Here is a 24,502-nt window from a genome sequence, read left to right as displayed (position 1 = left end):
CGGGCGCCTACATCTACAAGCTGTTAACAGACGATGCTGTCTGTCGTCAATTTGACATAGCATTCGGCGCTGTTCGTGCCTTCGGTTTGCCTCTGTCAGCACCAGGACGAGAGTGTACAATGGTTTACTTCATCGCCTGTTTGGATAACTGGCTGGTTGGTACTGACTTACTGCTGCTACTGTCAGTTGAGTTTCGACAGTACGTGTATACAGAGGTGCGTCTAACGTTGTGACCGTTACGATACATTTGAAACGCGCGTCTGTTTGTCTGTCTGTTTGGCCGCCTGCCTGTCTCACTGAATGTCTAGTCTTGTTGTCGTTGTCGTTATCGACGTCGATTTTCGTCTTTTTTGCCTTTCGCCTCTTTCATGAAGGAAACGCTACGCTGTAGATCGCGCGCTTGTGCTTAAGTGTTTATGTTTGTGCGTGTTTATGTCAAGTTGTATGTGTGTGTTTTATGCGAGCGGAAAATTTCTAACAACACACTTGCGCTAACTTCGTTTGTCGGAATAGAACGACAACCATAAACGATAATAAGAGTGCCAATAACAACTAACAGCAAAAATCATAAAAACACACAAAAAGAACAAACAAAAAAGTGAGCTACAAAAAAGTGGTAGAAAACGAAAGGAAGCTGAGAATATCAAATTAAAAAGTTTTCTACAAATTCACACTTCATCACCTTTACGACTAGCCACCTAAACGACCAGCCACTGAGGCGTATACTTGTTCAAACTGTGTGCTACACGTTGCACTAAAGAAACTTTAAACTATTTCGCCGCAGTAGGACGCTATTGTCTGTTGGTGGTGGCCAAACACCAACTACCAACTACGCTGCCAACACAGGCGGAAGACCTGCCTCAGGCATCCACAGCGTTTCAATTCATTCTGAGTCTACATTGCAATAACGCTGTAATAATCGACATCGTTACGAAGCGCTACTGTCTACGAGGACGGCGTTGAGGCAAAGCCTTTAATTGACGACGAACAGCGGTTGGAGCAGCAGCAGCAACAACAAGCCAGGCGGACGAACGACCGTACGAACAGTTTGCAGAAAAGGCGTCACCGTGCTTGCCACACTCAGTGCGAGGCAGCCGCAGTGACAAGAACACAAGGCAACCACGAAAAAAGGAAAAAACGAAGCAGAACCAGCAGAGTCAGAGTTAACATCAGAAGCAGTGGTAGAATCTAGTAGCAACACTGTCCGTGGCATTAAGTGTCAACAACAAAGAGCTAGCTAGCAAATTAAAATAGCAGACAACAGCGCCAACGAACTATCAGTGGTAGCAGCCAGTCGCTTAGCCAGCAGAAGACGAGGCTGGCGTCGACCACTACCGTTTTGACCACTGATAAGAGCGAACGACGAGCAGCAGCGGGCAGCCAGCAACACGGAGCAAAGGCGCACAGTAGTTTAAGGAAGACGGGACCAAAGAAAACAGTAGCGCTACACTATCAGACGACTGCCTCTGATTCATACACCAGTGTGGGCTTAAAGCGCTCGAATAAAAAGTGAAAATAAAAGAAGAAGCGTGCACTTGACGTACCGTTTAATAATTAAGCGCGTTTTCGCTAAAGCCTTTCCATTATTTTCGTGTTATTGCTTTCACTGCGCCACATTTTTTGAGTGACATTTCAGTGATAAACGAGCATTTCATTATCAGTCTTCATTAACAGCCTTCACAGCAGATTTGTAGTTGTACTTCCGCAAACGAAGTTGCCAACAAAAGTGTTGTTCGCAGAGAAGTCAGCCAAGAAAAAAATTCTGTTTTTTTTTCGTAATTCATATAAAAGGCACGCGAGCGGATAGCAGCGTCATTGTCGTCTCTGATTTACTAACCGTGACATCATTTGCGCACAAAGCAACTCTAATTTTTATAATAATTCCAACCTCAAAAATATATACATAAATAAAAACAAAAATTAAAAACGAAATTAGTGAAACGCGACAATTATTTTTTAAAGAATTTTACATAAAAAATCCGACAAATTATCAGCGTTAAAATAAAATGCAACATTTTCTAAGCTGAGGAAATTTTTAAGTGAGCGTCGATACAATTCCATTCGAATTTGAAAAACGAGGGACTAGCAAATAATAAACGAAACGCCTGAAAGTAGACATTAAAGCTGCCAAAGATGTTCTCCATGTGTTCGAAAGTGAAGCCACGAAACTCAACAGTGAATACACAACAACCAACGGGTGAGTACAAGTGAAAGTGTTTCTGGTGTAGGAGACCTTGGCTAAAGTGCTTTGGGTTGAGCTAGGAGGTGGCGTGGTAGGGGTTGCTCGAATATACAAGCACATTTGAACAGTGGATTATCAGCAAAGTGAACTAGTATTAAATGTAAATTTTATAAGAGCTGCAATACTTTATGTTAGATCTAATGAGTTTTCATAAAAGCATAAAAGTGATGATATGACAAAAAAGAAATATATTTATATATGTATATTAAAAGATCCATGCTCAGTTTTCGGTACAGCGAATAGAAATTCGATATGAAATGTAAAGCTTTATTTTAAATAGAATGGAGATTGAGTTATAAGTAATACAGCAGTTTCGCCGTTTTTCAAAGTTAGCCTCCATAGTTTCCTCCGATGTTGGAAATTAAGATTATTGAAAAAAATTATTGTATTATATTTTACAGATGCTTACAGAAGAAGTCAAAGTGGGATCTTCCAAAAGAAAAATGAAAATCTTATATTTGAAAAACCACTGGAATCATTTTTGAAAATTTGATACTTTTTAAATCAATTGAGTAGATTGTCTCATAACTTGCTTTTAGTAAATACTGAGCTAATATGAGTACTTGAGTACTCTTCTACATATAGATTAAATAAATACTGAATATTTTGCAACAACTGCAAGCAAACTAAATATTCACTGAGTAGTTATATCAAATAAGTATTAAACATTTTTTATCAGTAATAAATTTGTTACTGAAGTAATAAAATAATATAAATAAATAATAATTTATTTTAAACGTTTTACGAGACCAAATTTTTTTGAGTAATATTTGTTTGTGTGTTGATTACTTTGATTTATATTGAGTACTTTTACTATAAAATCTGAATTGGATTACCTTATAATATTAAATATTAGATAAATAATGAGTACATTGTATTGAAATAATTAAACAACGGGATGTTTTTTAGCATATTTACAGGCGATAAAACAATTTCATAGCTTTTTCATTTTTATTTATTCTAGCTTTACTTGAGCGTTTTCACCAGTGTTTATCTCGTATGTTTTACTGTACTTATGTGAGCACATCGGGTACAGGCATCCACACACACATACACACACAAGCAGAAACACTATGCTAAGTTAAATGCTCCGACTGAGTTGGAGGTGGCGCTGCTGCGTCTAAAGCTTCTCTGCTATGCCATCAAGTCAAGACTTTATTTTTCTCAATGAATTCAACGACTTGTCGTGTTTTGGTGTGAAGCACTAACATATGCAAACGAGCACGAACGTATATTTTATTATACATTCACGAGTGTGCGCTCGATTTTTTGGGGTGCGGGGTTGCCACAAATATAATATACATAGGTATATATTGTATATATAAATATGGGTATATATATATATATATCGGCGAATATATAAAAGCAGAATATCTGTGAAAGGTTAGGTGTGTATAAACTGATTGGAAAGCTCGAAAATGTGTGTGTGTTTGTATGTGAGTCTTTACTAACATTTTAAATGCTTCACTTGATGCACTGTGATGTTGGTTCTGGACTAGCAAACCTTTCTTATCTGCTGCATTTATCGAGCATGATTTAAAGTGCAGCAAGTTCAGCGTAGTTAGTGCAGTGTTCAATGCACACACACACGCTCACACTAACACCACTATGAACATTTTGTGTACATACAAATGTGCAAAGTTCATTGCAAATATTCGTGGGAAAAGCTTAAGTCACTGAAGTTGCGTGTGTTGCGTTCGTGATTGTACGGCAGCATGTGGATTAAAATGGTGTATTTGTTGTTGTTTCCTTTTGACAATCATATCAACATGAACCGACAATTTTAGCTCCTTTACACAACTAATGACCCCTAAGGGTGCAAGTACCCTCGAGCAGTTATCCCAGCAGCGTTTAAGTCTAAAATAAAAACCGTTAATAGTTGCAGCAAAATTGCTGAGCAAATAATGAAATGACATTCTGCACAAAATAGCAAAGCTACCAATTCAATTTAGCAGAGATGTGAAGCTTAAATTGCAAATTACTGTGGATTAATTTCGTAAAAGGTTCATTCTCTGGCGAATACTTATAAAAACGTACTTGCAGAAATGTCAGTGATTTCACCAAATATTTGTGTGAAAGGAATTATACAATTACTGAGGAACACTATTGCGGGTATTTTTAAATGATTTTTAGAAACTCCATTTAAAATTAAATTTTGACAAGTTTAAACATTTTTTTTTATTATAAATAAAATACATAGAAATAGTATGAAAGGATTAAAAAAAAAAGTATTAAAAGTATGGATATATGTATACGATCTAGTGAAAATAAATCTATAATTTTTTCATCAATTTGAAGGTTTTAGCGTAGTTATAATGAACTGATTGAAGATAAATATGCATCGTTTTATCGATAACTTGTTGTTATTTTAAGGTAATTTTATAATGCCACTCTTACAGAAACGCTCGTCCCTATTGGTGCCACGTCCGGACTATAAGGTGAATACATAAGAACCTCCCAACCGAGCTCGCGGAGCTTCAGGCGATTTGTGTAGCCTGGTGGAATACAATTCTTCTGCTATTGCCCAAAGCTGGCCTCTTCTGGACGATTACTTCCTTCAGACGATCCATCATGTCGTTCTTTCTCTTTTCTACTGTCCACCTTTAATGCGATCTCAAACTATACTGAGTCAGTACGAAATCTCATTTTTACAACGCCATATAGCGTAATCCGATTGCTGTTATACAACGCGAGATACCGATTACTAAAGTCATTTACTGGAAAAATAATTAATTTCTTTTTACTAAGCCTTACATTAAGCAATTTCATTTAATATACAGTATTTACAAAATATCTTGAGTACTATACTAGGAATAGAATACTAAAGACAATTTTTGAAATCGGATTTGGCGGTTAAAAACATCAAATACTTTGTTTTCAAGCTTTTAACCAAAATGAAAGTTGGCCGTTAAGTATGAAACCAAAATCGGAATGTTATCAATATTAATTTGTATTTTTGCAAAAAAGTTTTAAAATATTTGGACATTCAACTCGTTTAGATGAAAATTGCGCCTTCGAGAATGTACGTTAATATGTGATGTTGAGTCTGACAGTGATCTGCAATAACATTAAAAGCCAAAGAGAGAAGAAAAATAGAAAGCCCTTTTTACAAGAGAATCCAACTTTATTATGGTTCGTCGCGAATCGGATGGTGAAATAGGGGTTTCAAAGTTAGAAACAATTTTCTTAGGTTCACATTAGGAACGTACAAGAATTGCCAGGTTTTATTTTGATAGGTATACACATCAGAATACTCATAAGTACATATACGATAAATAAATAATAATAGAGTTGATCTTTAAACGAAGTGATTTTTCTAAACCATAATTAGCAATGATGTTTATGATGGTACGACAACATGTCAAACCTCTGTCTAAGGTATTATCTCTATATCCTAGTCTATTGATCTAGACTAGGGTGTTGGCGTTGAACGTTTTTCGAGAATAAAATCTTACCAATATTTAGAAGGAAACGTCTCGATGAAAAACTCTTTTATTTGACAGAATATCTTTACGATTGTGGCAGATCGAACCACTTAATCATATATCGTATAAGCCAAAATCAACCGAAAAGGTTTTCTTTAGGAAATTTTTATAAAATTCATATATGTATATGTTCAAGAGTTTGGTTGTGTATTAACTTTTGTAAAGCTTTGCACTTCTAATCAGTAGCGAGTTCTTAGCCATTTCTAATTAAATCGCTCACATAAATACATAATTCAGCGTTTAAAGGATGCGCAATCCACATTCTTTGTGAATATTATTTACGAGTAGCTCTTTTGGAGTGCTTCTAATCGCGAACGCTTCATGCATGCCTCAAGTTTTTGACATTTGATTTGCACAGTCTTAGCTTGATTATTTCGAGGTCACCGCTGCGCAGCACTGAGGATTTAGCCACCTTTTTTTACTTTTATGAGTATACACTAGCAGACAGACATGACACTTGAGCGTAATCGTCATCGCCCCTTTGGTCATTCATACGAAAGCTTAAAAACTCATGCGAATTCATATGTCGACTCAACGACGGGCCCTGTAGGAATTACGAATTTATTTACCACCAATTTATATTCATATTCTTTGATCGGAATACCTGAAAACATATATATTTATGTGTATGTGGTCCTGTCTCTCTTGAAAGACCGGCAAACTAAACCTGACATTGAAGCCTAATTCTCCGTCAGTCTACTTAGTTTCAATATGTTTCCATAATAGAGTTAAAACTTAAATGAGCTGTATCTGTATGAACAGGGTGGCTCACAAATCGTCGTACAAAAACAAACCGTAATACCTTTTTTTAATTTATGCATTACATTTTTTGTTATTATATAGCAAACTTTATTTTATTTTATATAATTAATTATTTTTAAAAATTATGAAAATTATTCATTGCAGCCTGAAGGGTTGATGTTGGGATTGCCTCAATTATCCATTTAATGAACGGCTTCAGTTCAGTCAGATTTTTGGGTTTTGTTTTGTACACCTATTACTTGACATAACCCCATAAAAATTTTTGGTGTAGACAGGTCAGATGACCTTGGGGGCTAGCGGAAATTGGAGTATCTTAATATTAATTTGTTTTCAAATTGCCGTTAGATTTTGTTGGCTATGTGTGTAGTTGCTCCATCTTGCTGGAACCAAACGCTATGGCCCGGCAATACACCTTGATGAAATTGCGCACCACACGATGACCCGTGCTGGGTGAAGTTCCGTCTCGTGGATTATTTCTGGATTTGATTCACTCCATATACGGCAATTTGGCTTGTTTACATTTCCGTTTTGATCAAAATGGACCTCATTAGACATAAATAGGTGATATATCAAGTTATTGTCTTCTTCGGCCATTTCAATCAGTTTGTGGAAAAATTCCAGACGAATATGCAAATCTAGGGGGTTTAACCGGCTTCCAAAAGTTGTTTGAAATACCTAGAATAAATTTATAAATGGAATTGGAAAAATTTCATTCGAATAATAATAAACACAAAGTGTAATCTTGATGTCGACCATACCTAACATTTCTCAAGGCTACCTACCTTTTAGGTTAAAGGCAAACTCTTTGAAACACCAAAGAAGCACATAAATCATACACACATACTTTAATAAAGAGGACAAAATAATACAATAATTCATTTTAAACCCTTCCTGTCGCAAACTGTTTGACCTTTCCTCCTATGTGCTTGAGATATTCTCTACAGGCAAGTGCATTTCTCAAATGTGCATTCTCATACATATACAATACATACATACATATGTACTGCTACGTATGAATCTATGTACCGCTAGTTCACTTGCCGACAAGTGTAGGATTTTATGAATGTGTTTTTCTAAGCACACAAACACACATATGTCTATACATTCACTCGCAATGAAGATGTTTCAGTTGCAGTTTTCTTCATCAGCATTTCCCCAGCGTCCTTCAGCAAACGTTGCAGCGACACTTGTAATCTGTCTGCAGCTGAAACGCTCGGTCTAACATTCTCACATCCTGTCATTCGAAGCTCTCATGCAAGCTCGTCATCATATGAGCGATAGCATCGGATGAGTGTGTCTGTATATATGTACATATGTGTGGATATTTGGTTGCACTTGTGTGCGTTTGATGGTTCACCGTTGGGAGCGAGTGCAACAGCGAGGTGTTCGGGTCGTGTCGGGTCGCGTTGGGTCGCGTTGGGTCGCGTTGGGTCGCGTTGGGTCTTGAGTGTCATGTGAAATCGTAAAACGATTGTGGTATGAGCCCAGGGAGGCTTTTATGATGCCAGACAATCTAATGGATGCTAAAGCTGAGTGGTGAAAAGATGTTTGGGGGATGTAATGCTGCATTTGCTGAATGGAAGCCTGCTGGACGATTGGGCCAACGGACGGAGGAACATCGACGAAAGTGAGTGCAGTGGTGCGCAAAACGTTTGGTAGGAAGCGTTTTTTGTTTTTTTCCGTTACACGCTGCACCCTCGGCACGCTTTCCGCCAAGACGATGCAACTGCGTCGATATTCATATGCAAGTATGTACATGCATACATATCTATATGTATACAGACATAGTGGCAGACACACGTGCACAGACGCACGCATAGCAGGAACATTCCAAGCAGCACTATGCTTATGCATGCATATATATATGTCTGTGTGTGTGTGAGTGTTTGTGCAACTATTGCGGATCAAGAGCATGTAATTATTGGTAGATAAATTTTACCATAAATGATATTGGGTGACGCCAGTGAAGCGTAACAGCGAAGGATAAGCCAACGTCTTTCATATGTCCTTCTTATCACGCTGCGCCGTCAAGCGCCGCCGTTGTTGTTCGCAACGTTTGTATGTGTGTGCCGCTTCTTCTTCACTAACACTTGCGCAGCAGCTTTGCAATTTAACTTTCACTGAATATTCACCACTTAAGTGATGCGATGAGTGCTTGTGGCCAGAGCAGACGGAGCGCAATGGCTGCAGACACGCTTGATTGCAACGCCTGAAAGGAAGCGGAACGTAGCCGCAATTCGTTAGCGCTAGCGTTGCCTTCAAAATTGATACATTTACAAGGATATGTGATTATTATGTGGGCGCATATTAATTGAATCGAAATTGGTTGGTATGGCTTCAGTGTGTACAACAATAACAACTGTAATTAAATTTCATGGCAATAATTCAGCGAAATGAGATTTCCGACGCTGATGTGGAGGATGAAAAAGTAGCATACTGAATTCATAGAAACGACACTACAAATAGTTTAGACATTTTTAAGTTACACAATTATTTTCGAAAATTGAAACGTGTAATTCGATTTTTGGATATGGTATATGTGGTCCGATTGTGGCTCCAACTAAGTAAAAGCTTGTATTTTTTACATTTAGTTAAAGAATATACCTTGGGAAATCTGAGTAATTTTAAATTCGATTACTCCACTGTTTACTCTAATACCGTATAATAGTAATACAAGACGAATTCGTCTCTAAAGTACGTAGTCAAGATGAAATACCTCTTGTTCTCGAATAAAGACGAAGATTAAATATACGGGAGCCATCTTTGGAAAGGACAAGTTCAGAAGAACATTACTTCAACCAGTTAGATTTTATAAAAATCGCAGAAACGATATTAAATTAATGTCTCTAAAAGGCTTCTCCGCTTGAGGTATTAACAGTCTGATATACTGTTGCACACCGTAATAGATTGGGAAGCGTCGCCTATGTAACCCGCTTATTTTTTGGTTTGAGATCTTTAATAGTGATGGTATTAAAGTTGAGGGGCATGATTGGTGAAACAATATGTATAATGCATTAATTTTAGGTTTCCCGATTTCGGGGCTGCAACAGAAAGTACGGAAGTATAAGAAAAAATCGAGTATAGAGGTAACACTCGAATTTTATATCCTAATCTTTAGCAGTTAAGTTTCCGAAGTTTTCATAAATGTCGCAATTAATCACAAGCTTACTCTGTTATAAACAGGATGTCTGTGGCGAATACTTAAACTTGAATTCACAGTACTACGGTTAGATGGCTTTTTAACTGAAAACTGTAATATTTCATTAAATTTCGTCTGCAATCAATCGTTTAAATTAGATTCAAGCAATTTGGAAGATTTATTTCAAAACTGAAAAATATCGTGACAGAGAAGAATTTGTGTGCTCAGAGAGATAACATATATTTGATAATTACTTTTCAAAGTATTGGTAAACTAACATTAAAGTTCCACATTGACATGATAGCAGCCGCTATACTAAAGTGATGTGAAATTGGACGGACAGTACGTCTAAAAACAACATTTTATAATTTATCTCGAAACTGTTCAGTATTTATAATTTTATACTTTTCGGAGAGACAGTTATAAATATGCAGTAATTATCCTCGTTTCACTCTCTTTACAGGCACAGTTGGGAAACAGATCAAAGGAGGATACTTGTTGCGTTACAAAAGTGAGTACACAAAGGTGGAGTGCAGCGTAAAGTACTAGACAATTCATTTATAAAGTATAAGCGATGGAAAAATCAGCGCTAAGGTGGCTCAAAGTAACTTGAATGCAAATTGCAGACTTCATTTTAGATAAAATAAAAAAGTTCCTGGTTATACAATAACTACAACAAGGCAGAAGTAATAAAAAAATTGGAAAACACTTAAGTCACTTGGGGTAGCACAAAGTATTACGAGCAGAAAATATGCTAGCAGTCCATGTCATATCTACCGATTCATGGCCTAATGCCACACAAATGTCTAATGCCAAACACACACATGCAAATATAACTGTATGTAGATTGCACATAAGTGCCAGTAAAGCAGTAAGTCAACTGATACCACAGCCTGCCATCTCGAAACTAAAATTACCAATCGCATGTAGATGTGTACCTTCTTTATTCTTTTATCAATTTTGTTTTTTTTTCTGGTTTTTGTCTGTGTCATATACAATTTTGTAGGATTTTGCGACAATTTGCAAAATCAGCATAAGTGCAATATACATTGACATGACGCAGCAATTCCTTCCTTCCGACGCGCACAGACAATGGCATGAATTTCCAAAGCGCGCACTAAGTGGCAGCCCCATGGGGTAAAGCGACGCAATGCCGCATTCGGTTACACTGCTCAAGCGTCTCCGCTTCCTCCTCTACCACCCACACATGTGGTTAAGGGGAAGGCTGCGCGCTTTGGTGAAGGCTAAGAGCCGCTTGCCGCTGATGTTGATGTTGGTGGCCCTGTCATTTATGATGATGGCATTGGCATGATTGCTTTTGCTGTTGCTGCTGCGACTGCTGTTGGTAGTACTGTTGCTGATGGTGATAATGATGGTGCAGATTACATTTGTAAGCGCATTTAAATTTTCAAGAATCTTAATGCCGCAAAAAAGGCGTTTTATACACTAACGAATTTACATGTCAAGCAACATTTGTACAAACACATACACAGTTGAGTACGTATAAAAGCATACGCTTACATGCGTTTCCATTTACATGTATATTCATACATATATGTATGTATGTGAAGTGCTCACTTGCATGGTTTCATAATATTACTCACAAATCGTTCTCTCCCCACAAGTTGACGGCTGTGCTGGTGGGCGGTAGCCGGCATATACATATATGTACACATGTATGTATGAATGTCTCCAGCATCCCAAACACTTGAGTAGTCACAATAATTACATTTGCAATGGTTTTTTCTTGTTTTTGTAAGCAAAAGTGGTTGACCTTCAGCGTTAGGGAGTCAATGACAAGAGTTTCAGAAATTCGCGTCCATTTTCTAATACTCTTTGACCTACTCTAAATATCTTTACATTTTAGAGCAATTGCTGTGGAATCGCTGGGCCGAGGAATGGGTCGTGCTGTATGATGATTCAACAATGGCTTGGTTTACGGTAAGTTCGACATATATATTAATATTTCGATAGCATGTATTAAGGCAAATAAATCCAACATAAAATTAAATGAATATGCTTTATGTCGTTTAAGCGTTTCTATGTGTACCTACTAGAACTTAATGGTAATAAAACATGCAACTGCAAAGCTTTCTCATCAGAATCTGAGTGCTGAGTTCACTAATATTCGTATGAGGACTAGTGAAAAGATATCCATTATTTTTGCATTAAATTTAAGATTTTATTTAACATAATTAGAATGATCCGATTAATGTGCACAATTTTGTTCAATAGCTTGTTGCCATTTTGCAGTTGATTTCATTTCATCCCTATTGACAAAAAAATGGGAACAGTCGATTTTCACAAGCTTCTTTTGAGGCTTCACCTGCAAAATTATTTACCATGGACAGGAACAGGTAGTATTCACTTGATGTCAGGTGCGCACTATAGGGTGATTCTATAACAACCTCCCAACCAAGGAAATTCTAGCGAGTCACTGTCAACGTGTCGTGATGGAACACAATTCCTCTTCAATTAGTCAAAATCTGGCTGCTTCTGAGCAATTGTTGATAGTCTAGTTCTGAATTCGTTGTTGTAAGCGATCCACTTTGTTCACTAGTAATTATCCGCTTTAAAAATGGATCAATTTTGTTGAAACGCAGCAGGGATTTACAGATGGAAACTCCATCTAACAAGTTTTCTTCCCGTCAATCATCCCATACATCGAGTTTATTTTTGTTTGGACAAATCGCTCTTGTCCGAAACGAATTTCAATTGTTGTATCGATATTTTTAATAATTGACCTTCCAGAAGCTTGTAAAATATGGCGTATTTTCTTTTTGGTGATGTCCTTATTTGACGCATGCTTAAAGATTCATAAGCCAAGCAATTACAAAACTATCTGAGAAGTTTTTTCTTCAGATTACTGAAGCCATCTATTGGAAAAATAATAGATTTCTTTTTACTTGACCTATATAGCTTTAATCTATGGAAGTATCTACATTTAATGTTTTCAGTTTTAATAGAAGGATAAGATGTTGAATAAGTCTAATACATGTAAAGGGTGGTCCGTAGTGGGTTTTTTTAATTTTTGATTTTAGTGAGTTATTTTGACATCTAAAAAGCTGACAGAGAGTGACTAGAATATCCTTGCGAAATATTGTAAACATTCTCTGAGACTGATAGGGTTTGGCGTAGATCTTAAAACCGTTCTATCATTAGCGCATTTGTCTTTTAAAATTCAACTTAATTCAGATATGTTTTTGTAAACGAAATTTGGTTTTTGACTCGAACGATATTTGATTTTAGTAGGATGATATATATATTCATGTCATAACAACCCCTTGTTAACAAATCACCTAAGAGCTGTCATTTGGTGTTCAAGTTACACAAGTGCTTAAGCCGAATCTAATAACAGAACCAAGGTTTCATAAATTAACAGAATTGTTTGCCGTTCGATTTAGCGATGATATTATAAAAGGAAAAAGGGATTTACAGCCGGATATAGAATGTGTCACAAATTTTGATGAGAAAACTTTTGTCTTTGATCCTGCATTGAGAAAAAACTTTCAGAATTTAAGACTCATTAGTAATACCGTAGTCAGTGAAGCGCTGCATTATATACAATGTTGTCCATGCTATTTTCCTATATGAAAATGCAGAGATCAAGTGCTAGTTTATTTAGATTATAAAATATACTGTGGATGACTGACAGCGAAATTTCTATATATAGGAACCTGGCCGGTCATCGCCAGCTGGTAAAATTCTAGTAAAGGAAGCGCCTGAAATGCTGGCCATTGCACACTGGACTGGGCAAATACCGCGACGTCCACCACTACCCGAAGGCTGTAGTGTGTCACAGCTGATTGCGTTGGGCTCAAGAAGAAAGCGCTCCAAGGTCTACTGGATGTTGGCCAAATCGGAACAGGAAGTGAGGTGAATAAATATCAATTTCTCAAAACATAAGCCTAAGTTATAAATTTTAAAAATTTTTGTTTGAAATGCACAGCGACTGGGTTGACGCCATTACTAAGACGGTGAGTCATTCACTCTAACCAAAAACATTCAGGGGCGATATATAACTATAATTGTTTTACATTACATTTTAGCTGCCGCCACCTCCACAAATTGAGCTCGTAGTTGACAAGCCGCATCTTATGAATGTCTTACGTCGGCCACTGGTGCGCATCCGACGTAAGTTGCAACCACTTTATCAACTAAAGCATGGTAACTACTATGTGGAAATGTAATTTATTTTATTCTAGCGGCCACTACGTCGGAGGTGAAACAGCGTAAAGTTTCGGCGCACAGAAGCAGCAGCGCTCATCCGGCTTTGGCCCACCATCGCACGTTCTACGTACAGGATCCGTTGGTAAAGAGCGATGCCGCCGTTGCCATATTAAGTAAAAAGCCCGATTCAAAGCCGGCTTTGGCCTGCGCATTGCCCTGGGGACATGGTTGGGGATGGGCCACTTTGCCGAATGGTGTTTGGAGTGGCGGTAAGTAGAATAGAAATAGGACCTAGATATAAATTATATATAAATTCCGAGGATTTAAACAAATACTCGACAGCTAACAAGAAAGATAAAGATTGGGATTTTTAGTTAATGAGAAATGGAACCCTGAATGGGAATATTTTAGTCTACAATCACTATCACTAACCCATTCTTTTTACTCTCCATTCAACAGGTCTCACTTGGTCGCAGTGTGAGGACACTTTTACCCTACACGCACTGCCCACCACGCACTGCACCAATCTTGTGGACACGTCATGTAGTGGCGCCGTATACCACACCGACATCGGCGGCTTCGATTTCCATTCGACTGGCGTGGAAGATCTCGGCGGTGAGGACTTCGACTATGCCATGGATTGTGGGGATTTCATATTTTAAGCGCGAACACTACCAGGCAGTAGAGCAGGAAGAAAATGAACGACATTAAAGAAGAGGAAGAAAAGAAAGATAAGAATTTCAAAAAAAAATAAGAACAAAAAACATTTTAACTGAAAAAATATAACCACCCCACCCTAGAAACGAGTGCAAAGGCACTTGAACGCTTATAAGTTAAATAACAAAAACAAAATAAGAAAATGAATACAGTCAAAAACTAGTTTAATTAGCAGGAGCTCTACAGAAAAGCAAAATAATGGACTCACCTTCTAGTACTTTGGAATAAATTTTCACTTTTTCGCTGCACCCGAGTCTTAAACGAGAAACGAGCCAAACTGCGAAAAATTAAGAGAAACTTTAAATGTAAAAAATAAATAAAAAAAAGATCTATAGAAATATTGAATTATGTACATGTTAACTAATATTACGGGTAATACGAGAACGAATTTTCAGTTGGGTTCTCAACTGCGTGACAATTTAGAGTTTTTGCATTTTATAAACGCCTTCGTTTAAACGAATCGACCTGTGAGTGGAATGGCAGAATGGATAAAAATTACTAGCCAAAGATATAATAAAAACAAAAACAAACAAATAAGCAAAATAACAACAAAAAATATGAGTATTCCAATGGATTTCAAAAGATGCCAAATTTTTGTAAGACGCCACAAAAACAGCGCAGCAGGGAAAACACTGACCCACATTTAGGCGCCGGGTGCACCTAAGGGACGGGTAGCTGGGAATTAGTATTACTTATGTGTATATTGTAGGGATGTTTACACACGACGTCGTCAATAGTTGTAGTTGAAATTTAACCAATCATAGCGCATATTAAAAGAAAAATGAAACAGAAATAGAAACAAAAATTAAAAACCTGACACAAAAACAAATATATAAAGTAAAACAAAAAAAAAGTATAAAAAAGTAGTGGTAAATTGAAAAAAGAGATCTAGCATTTTCAGCTGATAAAAAAGTTTATTTTTATGTGTATATGTACGTATGTATGTGTGAAGCAACATAATAGGGGACGCAAAGAATTTAGAAATCATAGTCAAGTTTTGAAAACATAAAATTAAAACAAAAAAAAAAACGCTAAACAATATAACATGGTATATTTTAAGATTACCAAAACAGCAAACACAAAACGAATTAAATAAAAAACACACCCATAGACACAAAAGTACTCATTGATCTGCCAAATAGTTTTGAAAGATATTAAAAGTAGGTATTGTATTGAAATTAAAGATGTATTAAATAAAAAAATAAAAAGTAATGAACAAAATAACAAGAACAAGGAATCGTTGTACACAAGGAAACGCCACCAAGCAACAATGCGAAACACGAGCAACATTTAATTGACAATGCAAAGTTTTTTGAAATGCCGAATTGATTATAGATTTTTTAAATGATTTTTCGATTTTTTACTGTTTTTACGTAACGAGAGATAAAATTATTAAAAAAATAATAATAATTAATTAGTAAGAAAAAAGTAGTTTTAGCGAAAAAACTAGGCAAACCACGAGCAACATGCTGGCAATGTTCTCCGTTAAATTAAAACAACAATTGTCAAATTTATATAGTATATAGCGATACACTTGTCGAGCAAAATAAGAAATGAAAAACCAACAACAAAAAAAAAAATAAACAAATGTTTGTATGTAGCAACAAAAAAAGAAAAAATATAGATTATTAAAAATTTCAAGCGTACGGCATGAAAAGCGAAAAAATAAATGTCAACAATATTTTATGTGGGGTTAAAGAAAAAACAATGAAACAAATTACTACAACAATTTAAGCAAAATACAACGGGACGGAAAAGAAACACAAAGCAAATACAAATTCAGTCACAAACCAGTGTTGCATTGCACTCAAAAAAAAATATTTTCCAGTTACAATTACACTCAAGTAGAAACCAGCCAATCAACTAAACTTTCAAATAATGACAACAAAAGAGTATTCTAAATACTATGTTAGGGAGAAAGCAAAAGTATGTGTGAAGCATGTTTCTTTATTGGTTGGCAGCTGATGATCACCCGCAACAAGTGTTCCTTCCGAAAAACCTCAACAGCACCAACAACAGTAATTCATAATGCTCTATGATATTATAAGACTTTCACTAAAGTATAGAATGAAAGAGAGAAATAATATTCGATTTAACACGGAGATCCTTTAATGTTAAACTAGAACAGGTCTAATGCAAAATGTATGGGTTTCACACAGAAAACAGTTTTAGTAAATCTTAAAAATTTTAAAATTTGCAACAAAACTGGAAATGACTATAAATACAAGAACAACCGAAATATTTTTGACCCTAACATTTTTATTATTCCAAAAAAATTACAGATGAGGTAAGGTGTATCAAATTTCAAATTTTAGTTTTTGCTCATGTCTATGAGCTATAGTATTTGGCTAACACTTGTAAGTTTTTGTTAAAAAAAAATTTTTTGTGATTTTTAGGTGACGCTTTTCTGAAGGTTTGCAAAAGAAAGTTTTATAAAATGCCAATTTTTTCCCTTGTTCAAGGTGAGTCCATTGGTTCACATATAGCCATTTCAAAATCAAATCGGACAAGAATTGTATTTGAAGAATTGCAAGTCATATTCCTACTATCTCATTTTCTGAAAAAAATTCCAAATTGGTAGAGAATATATTTTTTTTTATTAAAGAGATATTGAAATATAAATATAATTTTTTCAGTTTATAAAACGCTCTAGGTTAATTTGATCCCATATTCCTCTTAAGTACTGGTCTTTGGGTAATATTCCCCGTCTAAATAATTATCGTGATAAGACCATATAGTCACGTGCTAGTAAGGTAGGTCAGTATCTTGCTAGCACAATACACTACTTCCAACAACTTTGAAAACAGACTTCTCCGATTCCTTCCCTACAATATTATGAACCATCAGAACGAACCCAATACGACGTTTTTCCTAAAAATAAGTCTCAAATTAATAGGTATTAATAACCTCGGAAAATGTCTTTTAATAGAAAGTCTATTTCCATCTCAAAATTTGACAGCAAAAGTGATATGACAAATGTCTGCATTTTTTTCTGAACCACTGTAAATTGGCAGTGCGACTTTTTCACACGTGCTAAATAAGGCCGATGCTGTTCCTGTAAAATATATAATTTATGTATATGTAAATTTTCCTGGTTTCCTGACCTACATACATTCGTGGAAAACATTTGGCGTACACTCTCGTTGGCTTTTCACCGCGGAGATGTACTTGTGTATTTGTATACATTGTACAATATATGTCAATCAAACCTTGAAACAAACTCATAGGTATTATAAATAAAAACACGATACATAAATGATATATATAAATATGGGTATAAATATGTACCTATGTATATGTGATATGTATCTTATGAAAAAATACAAATGCCAAAAAATGGAAAACTAGTATTTACACTGAATTAAAGCCAAATATCCCACATTGAAGGATTCATCAGCGATTTGTGAAATTTACACTACTGAAGATTAATATATGTACATAGATATGTATATGATAAAGTAATCAAAAAAAGAAAAGTGAAAATAATGCAAAAGTGATAAGAATTCAAAGAACCATTTCATTTTTGACATACCCATGCTATTACCCTAATCAGCGGTCTTCACTCCGTAAAACTAAATGACAGTCGCAGTCAAACATATGAAAACGGTTGTCATTATAATAATCTGGGCATTTTTTGTAACACTTTTGAATTGAATTTGTTATCTGCATATTAAAATTCTTGTCATAACATCATCTGATCATAATTTGTCAAGTCAATTTAAACGGATTTTAAAATCGTCGAATATTGAATGAATAATTAATATTTTAATGCACAACGTTTTTCTTGTAGTATCCTTTCAGCGTTTGATTTCTTTCTTTTTCGTAAGCATCGATGAAACAATTGTTACATAAATTGGGAACTTGAAACTGAAATCGCGTTGTTTTAACTTTATGGCATCCATTTTTTAGACACAGTAATTAAATAATTTCCGTTTAGCCATAAACTTCAGTAAATTTTCAAAGCAAGTAAATTATTCTTGAAAATTCAACAAGCAATAGGAATATGAAATCTAAGTATAGTCGAACATATTGAGTAGCAGGTTACTCCTCGGCCTGTGTGACATCTATAAAAAATATATATAATTTTTTTAATAGCGGTCGTTCTCAGCAGACAAGAAATCAAAGCAATAAATTGCAATGTTGAGTTATAGAAGAAGGTAAAAAAAACTGTGACTTCGGCGCTGGTAAGCAGGGAAGCATAACACCATACAACAGAGTGAATACACAATTACACAAATTTAAGTTTAGTTCGACGAGAATTCAATAATTTTCCGAGATACCAAGTCATTTATAGGTGAAAATAAATTTTGAATTAATTTTCACACATTGAAGTGATGAGAAAATGCGGAAGAACGGTTAATGTGAAACCCCCTTTTACACATATGAAAACTTTATAAGCATGTACTTGTATTCATAGCACGGCCCGTTCCTGGACTAACTTTTGATCCCACAGTATGTGTGTACGTATGCACTCGTATTTACATTGGTAGACTACAAGACTTAAGCAATTGTCGCAGTGACATTAAAATAATATGTATGTTTATGTATGAAGTACGCATTGTTTGGCTTTATATGCACTGCATATATACATACAAATACAAGTTATATTCGTATAGGAAATAATAAAAGAAAAAAAGGTTAAAAAAAATATTGATGAAAATATAATCGAACAATAATGCAAAAAGAATGAATAGCAATGCCAAAAAGCAGCAAAATGCAATGTTAATGAAACAAAAACAAAAACAAGAAACGCTTTGAATATATGTATTGTATTTGTCGAAAAGGGTGTTGGTATTTTAATTTTTCAATGTGAAATGTGTCTTAGAAAATGCAAAGTTTGCCACTATAGATTGGAAATGTATGTGTGTACGTGTAAAATTTAAATTATATGAGAAATAAAATAAAAAATAAATTAATTAAACAATTAGTGTGTGGAAACAGCTAAAACTGCACACGTGAAGAGCACAGTCGTTGAATGTCGGCGCCAGAAAACCAAAAATTCAAAAAGTAAAAATCAATTTTCAAAAAAAATATATTAATTAAAAAGTTTTTGGACATATGTAACTGCAAAAATGGCATTTATGGAAAAGTAAAAAAAATAATACCGGCAATTTTTAGCTCAGTTGAAAAAGGCGCTGACGTAATATTTTAACCACATTTACAACTGACGTAAGTGTAAATGTAATTTCGAAAACTCAATTGACCTCCGACAATCATCATATGATATCTCATCGAATTCGGAAACTACTTTTCTACTTGCATTTATTTATTTGAATTTATATATTCCTTGTTAGAACTTTGATTATTTGCAGACTTTTTTCGTTATTTCGTTAAATATAAATATTATATAAAGTATTAGAAGAATTAAAAATTTCAAAAATATATTGAGATTTTTTGTTTGATTTTCGAATTACATTATAAGAATGCGATCTTTATAACACATAAGGCGTGATTCAGATTGTGTAAAAGTGTTATTATCGTAAATTTTTAAATAAGTTTAAGGAATTTTGGCAATCAAGACATGAATAGTCAGCGATATTTTCTGGTAGTGAAGGCTATTCTCCTCAAAGACGTGTCAAACCTGGTCTTAATTAATGTACTGAATCTTTAACTTAATAGAGGTTTCACATAGCCCATTAATTAAGTCAATTAACAATATTCCATATACATATTCCATCAAGTTTAAGCAAGTTCAAAAAAACCGTTATTTGCGATTATTTTTTTAATTAATACATAAAAGTAAAGTTCATTTACAGAAATTAAGTTTGGATTCCCTTGATCCCGTAGCCGTTCTCCAGAATGATTTCCGAAAGAAGATGTAAAAGCATATTATTAGAATTTTTGGTTTTTGACAAAATGTCGGCTCTCCAAATAAAGTAGTTTTTTTTGTGAAAGAATCGAAATTATTATCAAATTTTATTTCTTCGATCATTACCTGAAAAATATATCTAAGAAGGTCGTACACAAATTTCAAATCGATCGGTCCGTTTCGGAGAATTTTCTCTCACCGACTCTTGTAACAGTGTTTCGAGAAACACATGTTTAAAGTTTTGAAAAACTCTTACAAATAAGCTTATTTCTTCAAAACTATTTGCCGGACCAATTTATACTTTTCGGTGAATATTTTCAAATATATTCACATTCGAAATATATGAAATATAAAAAAACGATTTTTCGAAATTCACAAGTGAATGCAATCTCTTAAACACGGCAATTAACTGAGACAATTCATGCATAAATTGGCTAAATTAAAGATTAAAATATAGAAATTTTCTCAATCATCGAATCAGCAGTGGGTTTGGATGTGGTATTAGTTGAGATAATTTGCTTGTTGACTAAATTAAGGGCTGTCGGAAACGCTTTTAAGGTGAAATATACTATCTTATTATATAAACGTAAATCGAATTAAGTGTTGCAGGAAAAGTCAGAAATCAACCAAAAAATAATTTGTATTTATTTTATTTTTTGAACCTTTTCATCTTTCTGTTAGAATGCTCGCGGGTAAATTGTTTCTATTTAAAGTTAATATTAAATACGACAAATTTTGCTAATTTTTTATTAATTTAAATTAATTTGAATATTTTTCTGTTTTTTTGCTTATATATTTACTTTATTTTTTTGTTATCAAAGAAATTATTAATATTTTTTAAAGTTCATATTCATTAATGAAGTCTTCGATAACATTTACATACACACATGTAATTGTGTAACATAACGTAGTTAGATGTATAGAATGTACAATACATAAGCACAATTAGATTTACATATGTAGTCAAAATAAAAAAAAATCATTTGCAAATGAAAAAAAGCGCTAACACAACAAAGTCCATGGAATCGTTAAAAACGCGAAAATCATATATACACACACTCAAAAGTTCAAAAGTACATACCACATATATATGTATGTATATGTAAAAGAAAAACAGCAACAAATTACAATATATGTATATTAAAAAAAAACATAATTAATTAACAAAAAATGAAACGAGTTAAGAATTTTTCGAAAATAGCGGCTAATAAAAATTAACTGACGCGAAGACTACAAATTTTCGAGATTTTAAATATTTTCGTAATTGATTGAAAAATAGGTTTCTAGTATTTTAAGCGAAATTACGAAATATAAACTGCAATTTCATATTTTAATGCACACACACACAGGCACGCATACATCTTGTATGTATGTCTGTCGGTATTTATAAATTTCACGCGTTCCCTGAAAGTCTTCGAGCGAACGCATTTGCTAGCCGATTAGTAAAATAAACGCTCAACATTTTGAACCAAACAACCAGCATATGAGTTTAAGATAAAGAAGAAGAAGAAGCAGAAGAGGAAGAAAAGAAAACCATATAAGACATGTTATAATACACAGCAACATATGTAGCATAATTATTGCATGTACTGTGTATGTTTGTATGTAATAGCGAAAGCGTGTAGTAGTGTAGGCAAATTGAATAAAAAAGTTATAATAATAAAAAAAAAAAACAGGCAACAAAAACAATGTGTTTCGCGTTTGCAAAATGCGCTGTTCTAGGCACATCTAGAAATATTGTAATTTGTATTGTAATTGCGTCGATGTCTTATTGTATGTTATTGTTGTAATGTCATGTAATGTAATGTAGTGTTGCGTTATGTTTCATAACACAACGTACTAACATAAATGAAAAGTACATGTAGTCTGATTAAGAAAAATAAAACTGAAACAAATAAATGGAGAAAATTAATAATAAATGTACACACCCCGCAGAAAAGAGAAAAAGAAATTGTGTATGTATGTATTTACTTAAAGAAGCTAAATAGAGAAGTGATGAAGGTAGTCACACTAAAAGGTCATTTCTTAGTTATAAAATAGGGTACGGGGTTCGAGATCTTGGAGAGCCCTTTTATACAATTTTTAGAGGGTCGGTTACTTTTTCGAGAGTTTTCGCCTCTAGTCCTACTGCTGGCATATAATCAATGCTCCAGACTCCTCCTCTAAGTTGTCCGTGGTTTCCAATTTTGCGAAACTGGAGAAGAATCTGTCGTAGAATTTCATGTTTAAACTAGGTTAACTATAAGGGATTATTACTATTGTTATTATTATTAGATAAATTATAAAATATCATATCTAACATATACATATACATATATAACCCCTCGATATCCACTTGTGAATTTCAAAAAATTGATTTTTTTGCATATATGGTATGTATATCGAAGGTACATATGTATGTAAGTACAAAAAAGAGTTGTTTGCAAATATTGTATGTTGATCCGGCGAACAGTTTCGAAAATATGAACGTGAACGAAAAATGTATCTTTTAAATTTTCACACGACCTTCTAAGATATATTTGTCTGTAATATCATCTACAGTATTAAAAAAATGTTTGGGTTTTTGAATTTGAGATAATTTTAAGCAGAAAAATCTTCCTTGCAGCCAGAAAACGTTTTGCGGAGGTCCGCCTGAAGATCGGCTACAGGATCGAATTGCGGTTTATTAAAGTACATTTAGTTTTGTAAATATATTATATTACAAAGATATTCACAAAAAAACGCGTTTTTCTGTCTTGCAAGTGGATAACTACCTTAAACTATCCTACATAGATTTTTGATCCCCCATATGTGACTAGAAAACCTCTCGTAGTATTTAAGAAGTAGGGATAATGTAAAAGAATCCTTTCAGTATTGTCGTAAGCATTTTTGAGCTCTCCACTTTATTAACATCGAATTCATTGATGTATTTGACAAGCACTTGATAAATTTTAGGCGGTTATGACTGTAGGCATTCCAATTATTCGGGTCCATCATCTTGTTCATGAATACTCATAAAATATAATGCTTTGGATTAAAGTAGAACAAAAAATTGTTCGACAGTCGATGAGGAGAAGTAAGAGTTAATGCGTTTTAGAAAGGGGTCGTAAGACCGACACGTGAAAACCCGTAAATTTCACATTTTAGTCTTATTATGACAGAGATAAAAATCGAAAACAAAAAACTCTGAACCACGTGAAAACAAATAAAGATTATGGATATATAAAATTAAATTTGTATTGAACTATTAAAAAGGGACCTTGTTAAGTCTGAAAGTATAATACTAAAAATTATGTACGGTATTACTACTGACAATACAAAAAACACGAGCGCTATTTATGACAGTGTTTCAATTAACAACTACAGTAAGGCGAGCAATGCTATCATGAACGCCTACACGTAGAATTATATAAGTATATACATATATATGGTACATAGGTATATAGCGTGGCCTACTGCAACAAAGCTGGGCGCAGGCGCAAAAATCAAGTTCAGTTTGTACTTTTACACTAGAAATATATATGAGTCTGCCACAATATACATATATAAATACACATACATACTATATACCGCGTTTATGTAGCTTTTGGAAAAAAAACTTCACGTATTCTGCAGCAACTATTAATTCGTCAACTTTCGAGCTTAAATCAATGCACATAATGATATAAACTTTACTTGCGGCAACTTTTTCCCTTTCAGCTTTGTTGATTTTACTTGCTTTATGCCTTCACATTCCTGCAAAACTTATAAACCAACAAATTCGCCAGATATTTTAGATATATACATAAGAACATGAGTATGCGGTTATAAATTCATATTTATATACATAGTTATAACCAGTGTCTACCATATATATTATGAATGTTTATGTGTTGCTGCTACAATGGGTAAAATCTCCCTAATCGCTCATAAAAGCTCATACGAAGCACTCGGCTAAAGATCATGGCAAAAGTGTGCAATAAGAAGAAATAACAATAAAAACTAGAGAATAAAAATCAAAAATAATAACAAAGGAAAAGAAGTGAAGACAGATATAAGCACAACCAAACACATATACATTATAATGCTGTTTACTTCCTTTTCAATTTACGAGGGTATGTTCTTAAGTTTGTTTAATGGCAAACCTCTTTCTCAAGTATAACAAGTGTCTTCAGTTCGCATTTGAATAACTCTAATAAATACTCAAAATATTAAAAAAA

The 24,502-nt window shown here is 34.3% G+C and overlaps 1 protein-coding gene across 1 annotated transcript; it reads left to right on the top strand.

Moving 5' to 3' along the window:
* On the top strand, positions 1 to 15,697 carry LOC106617237 (uncharacterized). Its single transcript, XM_014234311.3, has 8 exons — positions 1 to 2,197; positions 10,092 to 10,139; positions 11,496 to 11,569; positions 13,302 to 13,504; positions 13,578 to 13,605; positions 13,678 to 13,762; positions 13,834 to 14,067; positions 14,258 to 15,697. The coding sequence occupies exons 1-8, from the start codon at positions 2,134 to 2,136 to the stop codon at positions 14,458 to 14,460; spliced, it is 939 nt and encodes a 312-aa protein (XP_014089786.1). The 5' UTR covers positions 1 to 2,133; the 3' UTR covers positions 14,461 to 15,697.
* Positions 15,698 to 24,502: the final 8,805 nt, after the last annotated feature.

The sequence above is a fragment of the Bactrocera oleae genome, chromosome 2, assembly GCF_042242935.1.
Source record: "Bactrocera oleae isolate idBacOlea1 chromosome 2, idBacOlea1, whole genome shotgun sequence".
Taxonomy (NCBI): domain Eukaryota; kingdom Metazoa; phylum Arthropoda; class Insecta; order Diptera; family Tephritidae; genus Bactrocera; species Bactrocera oleae.
The sequence above is the reverse complement of the archived record's forward strand: the minus strand, read 5'-3'. Positions and strand labels throughout refer to the sequence as shown.

Excerpts from the sequence above, each read along its gene's own strand:
- LOC106617237 (XM_014234311.3), top strand. The coding sequence starts at position 2,134 with ATGTTCTCCATGTGTTCGAAAGTGAAGCCACGAAACTCAACAGTGAAT. Across the intron at positions 13,505-13,577 it reads AAATCGGAACAGGAAGTGAG|CGACTGGGTTGACGCCATTA; the intron begins GTGAATAAATAT and ends TGAAATGCACAG. Across the intron at positions 14,068-14,257 it reads GAATGGTGTTTGGAGTGGCG|GTCTCACTTGGTCGCAGTGT; the intron begins GTAAGTAGAATA and ends TCCATTCAACAG.